The sequence below is a fragment of the Agelaius phoeniceus genome, chromosome 37 (genome assembly GCF_051311805.1).
Source record: "Agelaius phoeniceus isolate bAgePho1 chromosome 37, bAgePho1.hap1, whole genome shotgun sequence".
Taxonomy (NCBI): domain Eukaryota; kingdom Metazoa; phylum Chordata; class Aves; order Passeriformes; family Icteridae; genus Agelaius; species Agelaius phoeniceus.
In genome coordinates, this window is record NC_135302.1 from 1,613,696 (window position 1) to 1,632,313 (window position 18,618).

Here is an 18,618-nt window from a genome sequence, read left to right on the forward strand (position 1 = left end):
GGTCCCTGATGCGATTGGGGAGGGCTTAAATGAGTCTGGGGGCTCTTTTGGGGGGCATTTTTTGGGGTCCTGGAGGATTTTTTGGGGTCCTGGGAGGATTTTTTGGGGTCCACGTGGCTCTGAAGGGTCCGGGACCCCCCCTAAAAAATCCCAAATTTGGGGGGGGGGCGATAGGGGCGCGGGCTTGTCGCGATATTGAGGGGGGTCGTGATTGGGGGGGGGGACACAGGAGCTGCTGGACGCCCCCAAAAATTCGAGGCTGACCCCAAAATTTGGGGTCCGGGACCCCCCAAATCTTCAGAGACCCCAAAATTTCAGGTCAGGGTCCCCAAAATTTGGGGTCTGGGACCCCCCAAAATCTTCAGAGACCCCAAAATTTCAGGTCAGGGACCCCCAAATTTGGGGTTCTGGGCGCCCCAAATCTTCAGAGACCCCAAAATTTCAGGTCAGGGACCCCCCAAATTGGGGTCAGGACCTCCCAACCCCATTTTAGGGACCCCAACCCCAATTTTAGGGTCCCCCCACCCCATATTTGACCCCAAAAACCCCAATTTAGGCTCCCAAAATTCCCATTTTTTACCCCAAACTCCATTTTAGGATCCCCCAACCCAAATTTGGGCTCCCAAAATTCCATTTTTTCCCCTAAAACCCCAATTTAGGCTCCCAAAATCCCATTTTTCCCCCCAAAACCCCAATTTAGGCTCCCAAAATCCCATTTTAAACCCCTAAAATCCCAATTTAGGCTCCCAAAATTCCATTTTTCCCCCTAAAACCCCATTTTAGGGTCCCAAAATTCAATTTTTCCCCCCAAAACTCCAATTTGGGCTCCCAAAATTCCAATTTTTCCCCCCAAAACCCCAATTTAGGCTCCCAAAATTCCATTTTCCCCCCAAAACTCCATTTTAGGCTCCCAAAATTCCATTTCTTCCCCTAAAACCCCATTTTAGGGTCCCAAAATTCAATTTTTCCCCCCAAAACTCCAATTTGGCTCCCAAAATTCCATTTTTAACCCCAAAACTCCATTTTAGGCTCCCAAAATTCCATTTTTCCCCCCAAAACTCCAATTTAGGCTCCCAAAATTCCATTTTTCCCCCCAAAACCCCCAATTTGGGCTCCCAAAATTCCATTTTTAACCCTAAAACCCCCAATTTGGGGTCCCAAATTCAATTTTTCCCCCTGAAACTCCATTTTAGGGTCCCAAAATTCCATTTTTTACCCCAAACTCCATTTTAGGATCCCCCAACCCCAATTTAGGGTCCAAAATTCAATTTTTCCCCCCCAAAACTCCAATTTAGGCTCCCAAAATCCCATTTTTCCCCCTAAAACTCCATTTTAGGGTCCCAAAATTCATTTTTCCCCCCAAAACTCCAATTTAGGCTCCCAAAATCCCATTTTTTCCCCTAAAACCCCAATTTAGGCTCCCAAAATTCCATTTCTCCCCCCAAAACCCCAATTTAGGGTCCCAAAATCCCATTTTTCCCCCCAAAACCCCAATTTGGACTCACAAAATCCCATTTTTGACCCCAATTTGGGCTCCCAAAATTCCATTTTTCCCCCTAAAACTCCAATTTAGGCTCCCAAAATTCATTTTTTTCCCCCTAAAACCCCAATTTGGGCTCCCAAAATTCCAATTTTGGGGTCCCCAGCCCCGTTTTTGGGGTCCCCTCCCCGTTTTTGGGGTTTTTGGGGTGACTTTTCTCGTTCCTCTTTCCCCAGAATTTTGTGGCCACCCTGGCCCACGGGATGAGCCTGCGGCCGCCTCGGGAGGATGTAAATACTGCTGGAAACCCCAAATTCTGCCCCAAAAATACCCCAAAAACCCCAAAGTCAGCCCCAAAAAACCCAAAATCACAAAGGCCAGAAAAAACCCACAAAATTCTGGGGAAAAATCGGAAATTTTGGGGGAAAAATCAGAAATTTTGGGGGAAAAATCTGAATTTTTGGGGGAAAAAACCCCAAATTCTGCCCCAAAAACCCTGAAATTCTGGGGGAAAAACCCCGAAAAATATCCCCCAAAAAAACCCCAAAAACCATCCCAAAAATACCCAAAATCTGCCCTGAAAAACCTGAAATTTTGGGGAATAACCCCAAAAAATACCCCAAAAATATCCCAAAAACTACCCCAAAACCCTGAAATTCTGGGGAAAAAAAAAACCCAAAAAACCCCAAATTCTGCCCCAAAAATTCCCCAAAAACACCAAACTCAGCCCCAAAAAAACCCAAAATCACAAAGGCCAGAAAAAAACCCACAAAATTCTGGGGAAAAACCCAAAATTCTGAAGAAAAAAACGAAAAATTCTGGGGAAAATCTGAAATTTTGGGGAAAATTTTGAAATTTTGGGGGAAACATTTGAAATTCAGCCCAAAAAATACCCCAAAAAATCCCAAAATCTGCCCCAAAAATCCCCCAAAAAACCCCAAATTCTGCCCCAAAAATACCCCAAAAACCCCAAATTCTGCCCCAAAAATACCCCAAATTCAGCCATGAAAAACCCAAAATTCTGGGGAAAAAACCCCAAAAAATACCCCCCAAAAATACCCAAAATCTGCCCTGAAAAACCTGAAATTTTGGGGGAATAACCCCAAAAAATACCCCAAAAAATACCCCAAAAACCCCAAACTCAGCCCCGAAAAACCCAAAATCCCAAAGGCCAGAAAAAAAACCCACAAAATTCTGGAAAAAACCCCAAAATTCTGAAGTAAAAACAAAAAAAAATCAGAAAAAAGGACAAAATTCTGGGGAAAAATCTGAAATTTTGGGGGAAAATTTTGAAATTTTGGGGGAAACATTTGAAATTCAGCCCAAAAAATACCCCAAAAAATCCCAAAATCTGCCCCAAAAATCCCCCAAAAAACCCCAAATTCTGCCCCAAAAATACCCCAAAAAACCAAAGTCAGCCCCGAAAACCCAAAATCACAAAGGCCAGAAAAAAACCCACAAAATTCTGGGGAAAAATCGGAAATTTTGGGAAAACCCTGAAATTTTGGGGAAAAAACAACCAAAATCGGTCCCAAAAAATACCTCAAAAACCCCAAAATCTGCTCTGAAAATCCTGAAATTCTGGGGAAAAAAAACCCAAAAAATACCCCCAAAAATCAGCCCAAAAATACCCCAAAAAATATCCCAGAAGTATTCCAAAAATATCCCAAAAAATACCACAAAAAATACCCCCAAAAACCCCAAAATCAGCCCTGAAAACCCTGAAATTCTGGGGAAAAAAAACCTCAAAAAATACCCCAAAAATCAGCCAAAAATATCCCAAAAATACCCAAAATCTGCCCTGAAAACCCTGAAATTCTGGGGAAATAATCCTAAAAAAAATCCCCCAAAAAATACCCCCAAAAATACCCCAAAAATACCCCAAAAACCCTAAAACTCTGGGGAAATAACCCTAAAAATCCCCCAAAAATACCCCAAAAATATCCCAAAAAATACCCCAAAAAAACTCCAAAAAATCCCCCCAAAACCCCAAAATCAGCCCTGAAAACCCTGAAATTTTGGGGAAAAAAACCCCAAAAAATACCCCAAAAATACCCCAAAAGTATTCCAAAAATATCCCAAAAAATCCCCCAAAAAACCCCAAAAAATATCCAAAAAATACCTCAAAAATACCCCCCAAAATACCCCAAAAAAAACCCCAAATATACCCCAAAAAAAAACCCAAAAAATACACCAAAATCTGCCCTGAAAATCCTGAAATTCTGGGGGAAAAAACAAAAATACCCCAAAAAATACCCCCCAAAATATCCCAAAAATATCCCAAAAATACCCCAAATATACCCCAAAAATCCCCCAAAAACCCCCAAAAATATCCCAAAAAATATCCCAAAAATACCCCAAATATACCCCAAAAATCCCCCAAAAAACCCCCAAAAATATCCCAAAAATATCCCCAAAAAAACTCAAAAAAATCCCCCAAAAACCCCAAAATCAGCCCTGAAAATCCTGAAATTCTGGGGAAAAAAACCCAAAAAATACCCCAAAAAATACCCCAAAAACCCCAAAATTCTGGGGAAATAACCCTAAAAAATACTCCAAAAATACTGCAAAAATATCCCAAAAAATAACCCAAAAAAACTCAAAAAAATCCCCCAAAAACCCCAAAATCAGCCCTGAAAACCCCAAAATTCTGGGGAAAAAAAACCCCCAAAAATACCCCCAAAAATACCCCAAAAAATCCCCCCAAAACCCCCCAAAAATATCCAAAAATATCCCAAAAAATCCCCCAAAAAAACCCAAAATCTGCCCTGAAAACCCCAAAATTCTGGGGAAAAAAACCCCAACAATACCCCAAGAAATACCCCAAGAAATACCCCAAAATACCCCAAAAATTATCCCAAAAATCCCCCAAAAACCCCAAAATCAGCCCTGAAAACCCTGAAATTTTAGGGGAAAAAACCCCAAATCCAGCCCCAAAAACCCCAAATGCAGAAAATCCCGAAATTCTGGGGAAAAACCCCAAATCCAGGCCCAAAACCCCAAATCCCTGAAAAAATCCCAAATCTGGGGGGAAAAACCCCAAATATTCTTAAAAACCCAAAGGTGGCCCCAAAAACCCCAAATGTGGCCCCAAAAACCCCAAATGTGGCCTCAAAAACCCCAAATTCCTGAAAAAATCCCCAAATTCTGGGGAAAAAACCCCAAATATCCCTGAAAACCCCAAATCCGGCCCCAAAAACCCCAAATATTCCTGAAAACCCCAAAAACCCCAAATGCGGCCCCAAAACCCCAAATGCGGCCCCAAAACCCCAAATTCCAGAAAAAAATCCCAAATTCTGGGGGGAAAAACCCCAAATTCTGGGGGAAAACCCAAATAATCTTAAAAACCCAAAGGTGGCCCCAAAAACCCCAAATATTCCTGAAAACCCCAAATGCAGCCCCAAAAACCCCAAATTCCTGAAAAATCCCCAAATTCTGGGGGGGAAACCCCAAATAATGGGAATTTAATGGGATTTTAGTGGGGTTTTGGTGTTTTTAACGGGATTTTTATGGGATTTTGCCAATTTTAATGGATTTTTGTGAGGTTTGGTGTTTTTAGTGGGGTTTTGATGTTTTTATGGGATTTTATGGGATTTAGGTCATTTAATGGGGTTTTAGTGGGATTTGGTCATTTTTATGGGATTTTAGTGGGGTTTGGGTCATTTTTATGGGATTTTAGTGGGATTTTGCTGTTTTTATGGGGTTTCTATGGGGTTTTGGTGTTTTTAATGGGATTTTGGTGATTTTAATGGGATTTTACTGATTTTAATGGGGTTTTTATGGGATTTTGGTGTTTTTAATGGGGTTTTAGTGGGTTTTGGTCATTTTAATGGGTTTTTAATGGGTTTTGATCATTTTAATGGGGTTTAGTGGGGTTTTGCTGTTTTTAATGGGATTTTGCTGATTTTAATGGGGTTTTAGTGGGATTTGGGTGTTTTTAGTGGGATTTTTAATGGGATTTTGGTGTTTTTATGGGGTTTCTATGGGGTTTTGGTGTTTTTATGGGATTTTAATGGGATTTTGGTGGTTTTATGGGGTTTTAGTGGGATTTTACTGATTTTAATGGGATTGTACTGATTTTAATGGGTTTTAGTGGGATTTTCGTGGGATTTTGGTCATTTAATGGGGTTTTAGTGGGATTTGGGTGTTTTTATGGGGTTTCTATGGGGTTTTGGTGATTTTAATGGGATTTTAGTGGGGTTTGGGTGTTTTTAGTGGGATTTTGCTGATTTTAATGGGATTTTAGTGGGGTTTTGATGTTTTTAATGGGATTTTAGTGGGATTTTGGTGTTTTTATGGGGTTTCTATGGGGTTTTGGTGTTTTAATGGGATTTTAATGGGATTTTGGTGGTTTTATGGGATTTTAGTGGGGTTTTGGTGTTTTTAGTGGGATTTTAGTGGGATTTGGGTCATTTAATGGGATTTTAGTGGGATTTGGGTGTTTTTAATGGGGTTTTTAATGGGATTTTGGTCATTTTTGTGGGGTTTCTATGGGGTTTTGGTGTTTTAATGGGATTTTAATAGGATTTTGGTGTTTTTAATGGGGTTTTAGTGGGTTTTGGTCTTTTAGTGGGATTTTAGTGGAATTTGGGTAATTTAATGGGTCTTTAATGGGGTTTTGGTCATTTTTATGGGGTTTCTATGGGGTTTTACTGATTTTAATGGGATTTTAAGTGGGGTTTGGGTGTTTTAGTGGGATTTTAGTGGGATTTTGCTGTTCTTAGTGGGGTTTTCCTAATTTTAATGGGGTTTTTATGGGATTTTGGTCATTTAATGGGGTTTTAGTGGGATTTGGGTGTTTTTAGTGGGGTTTTACTGATTTTAATGGGATTTTAATGGGATTTTGGTCATTTAATGGGATTTTAGTGGGGATTTGGTGTTTTTCTGGGGTTTCTATGGGGTTTTGGTGATTTTTATGGGATTTTAGTGGGGTTTTGGTGGTTTTAATGGGATTTTTATGGGATTTTGGTGTTTTTTATGGGATTTTTATGGGATTTTGCTGATTTTAATGGGGTTTTAGTGGGGTTTTGCTGTTTTTAATGGGATTTTGCTGATTTTAATGGGGTTTTAGTGGGGTTTTGGTCATTTTAATGGGATTTTAATGGGATTTGGTCATTTTAATGGGGTTTTAGTTGGGTTTTTCTGTTTTTAGTGGGATTTTAGTGGGATTTTGGTGTTTTTACTGGGATTTTAGTGGGGTTTTGGTGGTTTTAATAGGATTTTTATGGGGTTTTGGTGTTTTTTATGGGATTTTTATGGGATTTTACTGATTTTAATGGGGTTTTAGTGGGGTTTTTGGTGTTTTTAATGGGATTTTGCTGATTTTAATGGGGTTTTAGTGGGATTTTGGTGGTTTTAGTGGATTTTAATGGGATTTTGGTCTTTTAATGGGATTTTAGTGGGTTTTGGTCATTTTTGTGGGGTTTCTATGGGGTTTTGGTCACTTAATGGGATTTTAGTGGGGTTTGGATGTTTTTAGTGGGATTTTAGTGGGATTTTGGTGTTTTTAATGGGATTTTAATGGGATTTTGGTGTTTTAATGGGATTTCTATGGGTTTCTATGGGATTTTGCTATTTTTAATGGGATTTTGTTGTTTCTAATGGGATTTTTGGCTCTTTTTATTGGGATTTGAATGGGATTTTGGTTATTTTTAGTGGGATTTGAATGGGATTTGGATGTTTTGAATGGGATTTTGATGGGATTTTGGTTGTTTTTAATGGGATTTTTGTTACTTTTAGTGGGATTTTTCTATTTTTCATGGGATTTTTGTTATTTTAATGGGATTTTGGTTATTTTTGAATGGGATTTTTTCTATTTTCCATGGGATTTTGGCTATTTTGAGTGGGATTTTTTCCATTTTTAACAGGATTTTTTCTATTTTTAATGGGATTTTGGTTATTTTTCATGGGATTTTTTCTATTTTTAATGGCATTTTTGTTACTTTTAGTGGTTTTCTTTTATTTTTAATGAGATTTTTTTCTATTTTTAACGGGATTTTTTCTATTTTGATGGGATTTTGGTTATTTTAATGGAATTTTTTCCATTTTTAATGGGATTTTTTCCATTTTTAATGGGATTTTTTCCATTTTTAACGGGATTTTTTCTATTTTAATGGATTTTGGTTATTTTAACGGGATTTTTTTCCATTTTTAATGGGATTTTTTCTATTTTTAATGGGATTTTTTCTATTTTTAATGGGATTTTTTCTATTTTTAATGGCATTTTTGTTACTTTTAGTGGGTTTTCTTTTATTTTTAATGAGATTTTTTTCTATTTTTAACGGGATTTTTTCTATTTTAATGGGATTTTTTCTATTTTCATGGGATTTTTTCTCATTTTTAATGAGATTTTTTTCTATTTTAATGGGATTTTGGTTATTTTTATTGGGTTTTTTCCTATGTTAATGAGATTTTTTCTATTTTTAACGGGATTTTTTCTATTTTAATGGTATTTCTATTATTTTTAATGGGTTTTTTTCTATTTTTAATGAGATTTTTGTTTTTTTAACGGGATTTTTTTCCATTTTTAACGGGATTTTTTCTATTTTAATGGCATTTCTGTTATTTTAACGGGGTTTTTTCCATTTTTAACGGGATTTTTTCCATTTTTAACGGATTTTGGTTCTTTTCAGTGGGATTTTGCTGAGATTTTTTGCTCTTTTGCCCATTTGTGACGTCCCTGTCCCCAAGCAGGTGTCGTGTCCCCCCGGGGAGGGCAGTGCCAAGCCCAGTGCTGAGGACATGACCTCCAAGGATTATTACTTCGACTCCTACGCCCACTTCGGCATCCACGAGGTACCAAAGGGGCCAAAAATCAGCCCAGAATCAGCCCAGAATCAGCCCAAAATCCAGCCAAAAATCAGCCCAAAATCAGCCTCAAAATCACCCCAAAATCAGCCCAAAGTCAGCCAAAAATCACCTCAAAGTCACCCAAAATCAGCCTCCAAATCAGCCCAAAATCGCCCCAAAATCAGCCTCAAAATCACCCCAAAATCTCCCCAAAATCAGCCTCCAAATCACCCCCAGAATCAGCCCACAATCAGCCCAAAATCCCAGCCCAAAATCAGCCAAAAATCCCACCCAAAATCACCCCAAAGTCACCTCAAAATCAGCCCAAAATCAGCCCCAAAATCCCAGCCAAAAAGCACCCAAAATCAGCCTCAAAATCAGCCCAGAATCACCCCAAAGTCAGCCAAAATCAGCTCAAAATCAGCCCAAAATCAGCCCCCAAAGTCACCCCAAAATCACCCCAAAATCAGCCAAAAATCAGCTCAAAATCCCCCCAGAATCAGCCTCCAAATCACCCCAAAATCACCCAAAGTCAGCCCAAAATCACCCCAAAGTCAGCCAAAAATCAGCTCAAAATCAGCCCAAAATCCCACCCCAGAATCAGCTCAAAATCAGCCCAGAATCACCCCCAAAATCAGCCCAAAATCACCCTAAAAACACCCCAGAATCACACAGAATCAGCCTCCAAATCGCCCCAAAATCCCCCCAGAATCAGTCTGAAAATCACCCAAAATCACCTGAAAGTCACCCCAAAATCAGCCTCCAAATCAGCCCCAACATCACCCCAGAATCAGCCCAAAATCACCCCAAATTCAGCCTCCAAATCAGCCTCAAAATCAGCCCAAAATCCCACCCCAAAATCAGCCTCAAAATCAGCCCAAAATCACCCCAAAGTCACCCCAAAATCAGCCCAAAATCACCCCAAAGTCAGCCAAAAAATCAGCCAAAAATCCCACCCCCAAGTCAGCCAAAATCACCCCAGAATCAGCCTCCAAATCAGCCCAAAATCGCCCCAAAATCACCCCAAAGTCACCCAAAATCAGCCTCCAAATCAGCCCAGAATCACCCCCAAATCAGCCCAAAATCACCCCAAAGTCACCCCAAAATCAGCCAAAAGTCACCCAAAATCTGCCTCCAAATCAGCCCCAAAATCGCCCCAAAATCACCTCAGAATCAGCCTCCAAATCAGCCCAAAATCACCCCCCAGAATCAGCCCAAAATCACCCCAAAATCCCACCCCAAAATCAGCCTCAAAATCACCCAAAATCCCACCCCAAATCAGCCCAAAATCACCCCCAAAATCAGCCCAAAGTCACCCCAGAGTCACCCCAAAATCAGCCCAAAATCCCACCCCAAAATCACACCAAAATCCCACCCCCCACGTCAGCCCAAAATCACCTGAAAGTCACCCCGAAATCGCCCCAAAATCACCCTAAATCAGCCTAAAAGCACTCCAGAATCAGTCTCCAAATCACCCCCAAAGTCACCCCCAAAGTCACCCCAAAATCAGCCCAAAATCAGCCAAAAATCCCACCCAAAATCAGCCCAAAGTCACCTCAAAATCAGCCCAAAATCAGCCCCAAAATCCCAGCCAAAAAGCACCCAAAATCAGCCTCAAAATCAGCCCAAAATCACCCCAAAGTCAGCCAAAAATCAGCTCAAAATCAGCCCAGAATCACCCCCAAAATCACCCCAAAGTCAGCCAAAAATCAGCTCAAAATCAGCCTCCAAATCAGCCCAAAGTCACCCCAAAATCACCCTAAAAACACCCCAGAATCACCACAGAATCAGCCTCCAAATCACCCCAGAATCACCCCAGAATCACCCCAGAATTAGCCCAAAAGCACCCAAAATCAGCCCAGAATGAGCCTCCAAATCACCCCCCAAAATCAGCCCCAAAATCACCCCAAAATCCCAGCCCCAAAATCGCCCCAAAATCCCCCCAGAATCAGCCCAGAATCAGCCCAAAATCCCAGCCAAAAATCAGCCCAAAATCCCACCCAAAATCAGCCCCAAAATCACCCCAGAATCGGCCCAGAATCAGCCCAAAATCACCCCCAGTGTCACCCCAAAGTCACCCCAGAGTCACCCCAAAATCACCCCAAAATCAGCCAAAAATCCCACCCAAAATCACCCCAAAGTCACCTCAAAATCAGCCCAAAATCACCCAAAATCAGCCTCCAAATCAGCCCAAAATCGCCCCAAAATCACCACAGAATCAGCCTCAAAATCAGCCCAAAATCGCCCAGAATCAGCCCAAAATCAGCCCAAAGTCACCCCCAAAATCACCCTAAAAACACCCCAGAATTAGCCCAAAAGCACCCAAAATCAGCCCAGAATGAGCCTCCAAATCACCCCCAAAATCAGCCCCAAAATCACCCAAAAATCAGCCCCAAATCGCCCCAAAATCCCACCCCAAAATCACCCAAAATCCCACCCCAAATCAGCCCAAAATCCACCCCAAAGTCACCCCAAAATCACCCTAAAAGGACCCCAGAACCAGCCTAAAAATCACCCCAAAATCGCCCCAAAATCACCTCAGAATCAGCCTCCAAATCAGCCCAAAATCACCCCAAAATCAGCCCAGAATCACCCCCAAAATCCCACCCCAAAATCAGCCCAGAATCACCCCAGAATCACCCCAAAATCAGCCCGAAGTCACCCCAAAATCACCTCAAAATCAGCCCAAAATCAGCCCAAAGTCACCCTAAAAACACGCCAGAATCACCACAGAATGAGCCTCCAAATCACCCCCAAAATCACCCCAAAATCCCACCCCAAAGTCACCCCCAAAATCACCCCAAATTAGCCCAAATTCGCCCCAAAATCAGCCAGAATCTCCCCAAAATCACCCAAAATCAGCCTCAAAATCAGCCCAAAATCACCACAGAATCACCTCGAAATCAGCCCGAAGTCACCCCAAAATCAGCCCAGAATCAGCCCAAAGTCACCCCAAAATCACCCCAAAATCAGCCCCAAAATCACTCCAGAATCAGCCTCCAAATCACCCCCAAAGTCACCCCAGAGTCACCCCAAAATCAGCCAAAAATCAGCCCAGAATCAGCCCAAAGTCACCCCAAAATCAGCTTCCAAATCAGCCCAAAGTCACCCCAAAATCACCCTAAAAGGACCCCAGAACCAGCCTAAAAATCACCCCAAAATTGCCCCCAAAATCACCTCAGAATCAGCCTCCAAATCAGCCCAAAATCACCCCAAAATCAGCCCAGAATCACCCCAAAATCCCACCCCAAAATCAGCCCCAAAATCACCCCAGAATCAGCCCAAAATCAGCCCGAAGTCACCCCAAAATCACCTCAAAATCAGCCCAAAATCACCCCCAAAATCAGCCCAAAATCACCCCAAAATCACCCCAAAATCCCACCCCCAAAATCACCCCAAAATCACCCCAAAATCACCTCAAAATCAGCCCAGAATCAGCCCCCAAATCAGCCCAAAAGCACCCCAAAATCCACCCCAAAGTCACCCAAAATCCCACCCCAAAATCAGCCTAAAAGCACCCCAAAATCAGCCTCCAAATCACCCCAAAATCAGCCCAAAGTCACCCCAAAATCACCCTAAAAACACCCCAGAATCAGCCTCCAAATCACCCCAAAATCACCCCAAAATCACCCCAGAATCAGCTCAAAATCACCCTAGAATCCCATCCCAAAGTCACCCCAAAATCCGCCCAAAATCGCCCCCAAATCACCCCAAAATCAGCCAAAAATCAGCCAAAAATCAGCCCAGAATCCCACCCCAAAGTCACCCCCAAAATCAGCCCAAAGTCAGCCCCAAATCACCCCAGAATCAGCCCAAAATCACCCCAAATTCAGCCTCCAAATCAGCCTCAAAATCAGCCCAAAATCCCACCACAAAATCAGCCTCAAAATCAGCCCAAGTCACCCCAAAATCAGCCCAAAATCACCCCAGTCAGCCAAAAATCAGCCAAAAATCCCACCCCCAAGTCAGCCAAAATCACCCCGAAATCACCCCAGAATCAGCCTCCAAATCAGCCCAAAATCACCCCAAAATCACCCCAAAGTCACCCAAAATCAGCCTCCAAATCAGCCCAAAATCACCCCAGAATCACCCCAAAATCAGCCCAAAATCACCCAAATCAGCCTCCAAATCACCCCAGAATCACCCCAAAATCACCCCAAAATCAGCCCGAAGTCACCCCAAAATCACCTCAAAATCAGCCCAGAATCAGCCCAAATCACCCAAAAATCGCCCCAAAGTCACCCCAGAATCAGCCCAAAGTCACCCCAAAAACGCCCCAAAGTCACCCCAAAATCATCGGGGGGGTTGAATGGGAATTTTGGGGCTTGAAATGGGAATTTGGGGGTTGAAATGGGATTTTTGAGGGATTGAAATGGAATTTTTGGGGATTTTGAGGGGGATTTTAAGGGGATTTAAATGGGATTTTTGGGGGGTTTTAAGGGGATTTTTTGAGGGGGATTTTCAGGGGATTTTGGGGGCGGTTTAAGGGATTTTAAGGGGTTTAAAGTGGATTTTTGGGGGAATTTTAAGGGGATTTTGAGAGGGTTTAAAGGGGATTTTTTGGGGGATTATAAGGGGATTTTTGGGGGATTATAAGCGGATTTTTTGGGGGATTTTTTGGATGATTTTAAGGGGTTTAAAGTGGATTTTTGGGGGATTTTAAGGGGATTTTAAAGGGTTTTAAGGGGATTTGTTGGGGGGTTTAAATGGGATTTTTGGGGGGATTTTGAGGGGGATTTTAAGTGGACTTTTTGGGGGGATTTTAAGGGGATTTTGAGAGGGTTTAAATGGCATTTTTAGGGGGTTTAAAGTGGATTTTTTGGGGATTTTAAGGGAATTTTAAAGTGGATTTCAAAGTGGATTTTTGGGGGCTTCAAAGTGGATTTTTGGGGATTTTAAATTGGATTTTTGGGAGATTATAAGGGGATTTTTGAGGGGATTTTGGGGGATTTAAGGGAATTTTAAGTGGATTTTTTGGGGGAATTTTAAGGGATTGAGAGGGTTTAATGGCATTTTTGGGGGGTTTTAAGGGGATTTTGGGGGGGATTTTTTGGGGGATTTTGAGGGGTTTAAAGTGGATTTTTTAGGGATTTTAAGGGTATTTTCAGAGGGTTTTAAGGGGAGGTTTAAGGGGGAGTTTTGGGGGGGTTTAAGGGGATTTTTGGGGGGTTTAAAGTGGATTTTTTGGGGGATTTTAAGGGGGTTTTTTGGGGGGGTTTAAGGGGTCCTTTGGGGGATTTTTGAGGGGGTTTTAAGGGGATTTTAAAGTGGATTTTTGGGGGGGTTTTAAGGGAATTTTAAAGTGGATTTCAAAGTGGATTTTTGGGGGTTCAAAGTGGATTTTCGGGGTGTTTTGAGGGGGTTTCATGTGGATTTTTGGGGTGTTTTGAGGGGATTTTTGGGGTGTTTTGAGGGGGTTTTATGGGGATTTTAAGGGGTTTGAAGTGGATTTTTGGGGGGATTTTAAAGTGGATTTTTTGGGGGGTTTAAATGGATTTTTGGGGGGTTTTGAGGGGATTTTTGGGGGTGTTTTGAGGGGGTTTAAAGTGGATTTTTGGGGGAATTTTAAGGGAATTTTAAGTGATTTTGAGTGGATTTTTGGGGGGTTCAAGTGGATTTTTGAGGATTTCAAAGTGGATTTTTGGGGGGTTCAAAGTGGATTTTTGAGGATTTTAAAGTGGATTTTTGGGGATTTAAAAGTGGATTTTTGGGGGATTTTAAGTGGATTTTTGGAGATTATAAGGAGATTTTTGAGGGGATTTTGGGGGGATTTAAGGGAATTTTAAAGTGGATTTTTGGGGGGTTTTAAGTGGATTTTTGGGTGTTTTGAGGGATTCAGGAGGGATTTCATGTGGATTTTAACCCCTTTTTCCCCAGGAGATGCTGAAGGACAAAGTGAAATTTTAGGGACAATTTTGAGCAAAAATCCCCAAATTTCGACGAAATTTTCTTCGAATTTTCACCAAATTTCACCGAATTTTCGCCAAATTTCACCCAATTTTCGCTGGAATTTTGGGGATTTCTGTCCCCCCCACCATTCCCCCCCCACCCCCCCCAAATTTCACCATTTTCCTGTTAATTTTTAACCCCTTTGTTCCCCAGGAGATGCTGAAGGACAAAGTGAAATTTTAGGACGATTCTGCGCAAAAATCCCCAAATTTTGACGGAATTTCTTCGAATTTTCGCCAAATTTCACCGAATTTTTACCAAATTTCACCCAATTTTCGCTGGAATTTCATCTTTTTTCAACCCCCACCAAATTTTACCATTTCCTCATTAATTTTGAACCCCTTTGTTCCCCAGGAGATGCTGAAGGACAAAGTGAAATTTTAGGGATGATTCTGCGCAAAAATCCCCAAATTTCGACGAAATTTCTTCGAATTTTCACCGAATTTTCGCCAAATTTCACCCAATTTTCGCTGGAATTTTGGGGATTTCTGTCCCCCCACCATTCCCACCCAAATTTCACCATTTTCCCATTAATTTTTAACCCCTTTTTCCCCAGGAGATGCTGAAGGACGAGGTGCGGACGCTCACCTACCGCAACTCCATGTTCCACAACCGGCACCTGTTCAAGGACAAGGTGGTGCTGGACGTGGGCAGCGGCACCGGCATCCTCTGCATGTTCGCTGCCAAGGCCGGGCCAGGAGGGTCATTGGGGTAAATGGGACTTTTTGGGGTGAATTTCGGGGATTTTGGGAAAATTTGGGGCATTTTTGGGCTTTTTCTGGGCTTTTTTTCGGGCTTTTTTTGGGTATTTTTAAGGCATTTTTCAGGTGTTTTTGGGGTTTTTCACCGGCATCCTCTGCATGTTTGCTGCCAAGGCCGGGGCCAGGAGGGTCATTGGGGTAAATTTAAATTTTTGGGGTGAATTCCTGGATTTTGGGAAAATTTGGGGCAGTTTCGCGAAATTCGGGGCTTTTTTTTACCTTTTTTAGGCTTTTTTGTGTGTTTTTAAGGCATTTTTGGGGTTTTTCACTGGGATCCTCTGCATGTTCGCTGCCAAGGCTGGGGCCAGGAGGGTCATCGGGGTAAAGCTGAAATTTTGGGGTGAATTCCGGGGATTTTGGGAAAATTTGGGGCATTTTCCGCGAAATTCGGGCTTTTTTTCGGCTTTTTTTGGGCATTTTTTAGGTGTTTTTGGGGTGCTGGCAGTGGGATCCTCCTCATGTTTGCTGCCAAATTCAGGGCCAGGAGGGTCATTGGGGTAAATGGAACATTTTGGGGTGAATTTCGGGGATTTTGGGAAAATTTTGGGGCCATTTCGGGCTTTTTTTCGGGCTTTTTTTGGGCTTTTTTTGGGTATTTTTAAGGCAATTTTTGGGTATTTTTGGGGTGCTGGTGCTGAGATTTTCTCCATGTTCGCAGCCAAGGCCGGGGCCAGGAGGGTCATTGGGGTAAATTTAAATTTTTGGGGTGAATTTCGGGGATTTTGGGAAAATTTGGGGCAGTTTCGCGAAATTCGGGGCTTTTTTTGCCCATTTTTTAGGGCATTTTTTAGGTATTTTTGGGGTGCTGGCAGTGGGATCCTCTGCATGTTCGCTGCCAAGGCCGGGGGCCAGGAGGGTCATTGGGGTAAATTTAAATTTTGGGGTGAATTCCTGGGATTTTGGGAAAATTTGGGGCAGTTTGGAGCTGTTTCGGGGAGTTCGGGGCTTTTTTTGGGCATTTTTTGCCATTTTTTAAGCATTTTTTGGGGTCCTGGCATTGAGATTTGCTCCATGTTCGCTGCTAAATCCAGGCCAGGAGGGTCATTGGGGTAAATCTGAATTTTGGGGTGAATTCCGGGGATTTTGGGAAAATTTGGGGCAGTTTCGGGCTTTTTTGGGGCTTTTTTTGGGCTTTTTTTGGGTATTTTTAAGGCATTTTTTGGGGTTTTTCACTGGCATCCTCTGCATGTTCGCAGCCAAGGCCGGGGCCAGGAGGGTCATTGGGGTAAATTAAAATTTTTGGGTGAATTCCGGGGATTTTGGGAAAATTTGGGGCCATTTCGGCTTTTTTTGGATTTTTAAGGCATTTTTAAAGCAATTTTTGGGGTCCTGGCGCTGAGATTTTCTCCATTTTTGCTGCTAAATCCAGGCCAGGAGGGTCATAGGGGTAAATCTGAAATTTTGGGGTGAATTTCGGGGATTTTGGGAAAATTTGGGGCAGTTTCGCGAAATTTGGGGGCTTTTTTTTGGCTTTTTTTTGGCTTTTTTTCGGCATTTTTTAGGTGTTTTTGGGGTTTTTCACTGGGATCCTCCTCATGTTCGCTGCCAAATTCAGGGCCAGGAGGGTCATTGGGGTAAATTCAACATTTTGGGGTGAATTCCTGGGATTTTTGGGAAAATTTGGGGCCGTTTTGGGCTTTTTTTGGGCTTTTTTTGGGCTTTTTTTTGGGCTTTTTTTTGGCCATTTTTAAGGCATTTTTTAGGTGTTTTTGGGGTTTTGGCACCGGCATCCTCTGCATGTTCGCTGCCAAGGCCGGGGCCAGGAGGGTCATTGGGGTAAATTTAAATTTTGGGGTGAATTTCGGGGATTTTGGGAAAATTTGGGGCAGTTTCGCGAATTCGGGGCTTTTTTTGGGCTTTTTTTTGGGGATTTTTTGGGCTTTTTTTGGGTATTTTTAAGGCATTTTTTGGGGTTTTTCACTGGGATCCTCCTCATGTTCGCTGCTAAATTCAGGGCCAGGAGGGTCATAGGGATAAATTAAAAATTTTGGGGTGAATTTCAGGGATTTTGGGAAAATTTGGGGCCGTTTCGCGAAATTCGGGGCTTTTTTTGGGGCATTTTTTTAGGCAATTTTTGGCCATTTTTGAGTCATTTTGTGGGTCCTGGCTCTGGCATCCTCTGCATGTTCGCAGCCAAGGCCGGGGCCAGGAGGGTCATTGGGGTAAATTCAATTTTTGGGGTGAATTCCGGGGGATTTTGGAAAATTTGGGGCCTTTCCGGGCTTTTTTTGGGCTTTTTTTGGGGATTTTTAAGGCATTTTTTAAGCATTTTTTGGGGTCCTGGCGCTGAGATTTTCTCCATTTTTGCTGCTAAATCCAGGCCAGGAGGGTCATCGGGGTAAATCTCAATTTTTGGGGTGAATTCCGGGGATTTTGGGAAAATTTGGGCAGTTTGGAGCAGTTTTGGGGTGAATTTGGTGGATTTTGAGGTGGATTTTGGGGCATTTTGAGGTGAATTCTGGGGTGAATTTGGGGCATTTTGAGGCGGATTTTGGGGTGGATTTTGAGGTGGATTTTGGGGTGGATTTTGGGTGAATTTGAGGTGGATTTTGGGGTGAATTTGGGGGATTTTGGGGTGAATTTAGGGAATTTTAAAGTGGATTTTGGGGTGGATTTTGTGGCAGATTTTGGGGTGAATTTGGGGCATTTTTGAGGTGGATTTTGGGGCGGATTTTGGGGTAAATTTGGGGTGATTTTGGGGTGGATTTTGGGGTGAATTTGGGCATTTTAGGGCAGATTTTGAGGTGGATTTTGGGGTGCATTTGGGAGATTTTGAGGTGGATTTTGGGGCATTTTGGGGTGGATTTTAGGGTGAATTTGGGGTGAATTTAGGGAATTTTGAGGTGGATTTTGGGGCGGATTTTGGGTGAATTTGAGGATTTTAGGTGGATTTTGAGGTGGATTTTGGGTGAATTTGGGGCATTTTTGAGGTGGATTTTGGGGTGGATTTTGGGGTGAATTTGGTGGATTTTGAGGTGGGTTTTGAGGATGAATTTGGGGCATTTTGGGGTGGATTTTTAAGGCGGATTTTGGGGAGGATTTTGAGGTGGATTTTGGGGTAAATTTGGGGCATTTTGGGGTGAATTTGGGGCATTTTTAGAGCGGATTTTGAGGTGGATTTTAAGGTGAATTTTGGGGCATTTTGAGGTGGATTTTGGGGTGAATTTGGGGGATTTTGAGGTGGATTTTGAGATGATTTTTGGGTGAATTTGGGGCGTTTTGATGTGGATTTTGGGGTGAATTTGGGGCATTTTAGGGCAGATTTTGAGGCGGATTTTAGGGTGAATTTGGGGGATTTGGAGGCGATTTTTGAGGTGAATTTGGGGGATTTTGGGGTGGATTTTGGGGTGAATTTTGAGGATTTTGAGGTGGATTTCGGGGTGGATTTTGGGGTGAATTTTTGGGGTGAATTTTGGGCATTTTCAGGTGATTTTGGGGTGAATTTTGAGGATTTTGAGGCGGATTTTGGGTGAATTTGGGCATTTTGGGGTTGATTTGCTCCCTCCCCCAGATCGAGTGCTCCAGCATCTCCGACTACGCCGTCAAGATCGTCAAGGCCAACAAACTGGACCATGTGAGAGCCCCAAAATTCACCCCAAAAAACGCCCAAAAATCCACAAAAAATCCACAAAAATCACC

General features: G+C 42.4%; 1 protein-coding gene across 8 annotated transcripts in view; it reads left to right on the top strand.

Moving 5' to 3' along the window:
- The first annotated feature begins 1,665 nt into the window (after positions 1–1,665).
- PRMT1 (protein arginine methyltransferase 1) overlaps positions 1,666–18,618 on the top strand; it is a 41,288-nt gene continuing 24,335 nt past the window's right edge. For 3 of the 8 annotated variants that reach the window (XM_077170936.1, XM_077170934.1, XM_077170935.1), the window contains exons 1-5: positions 1,672–1,770; positions 8,174–8,275; positions 14,775–14,906; positions 16,732–16,755; positions 18,491–18,553. In XM_077170936.1, the coding sequence (XP_077027051.1) occupies positions 1,744–1,770; positions 8,174–8,275; positions 14,775–14,906; positions 16,732–16,755; positions 18,491–18,553 (348 nt within the window). In that variant the 5' untranslated portion in view covers positions 1,672–1,743. Of the gene's footprint in view, positions 1,771–8,173; positions 8,276–14,774; positions 14,930–15,093; positions 15,118–16,180; positions 16,205–16,731; positions 16,756–18,490; positions 18,554–18,618 lie in introns of all 8 variants that reach the window. The other 5 variants (XM_077170941.1, XM_077170940.1, XM_077170939.1 and 2 more) reach the window with 4 other exon arrangements.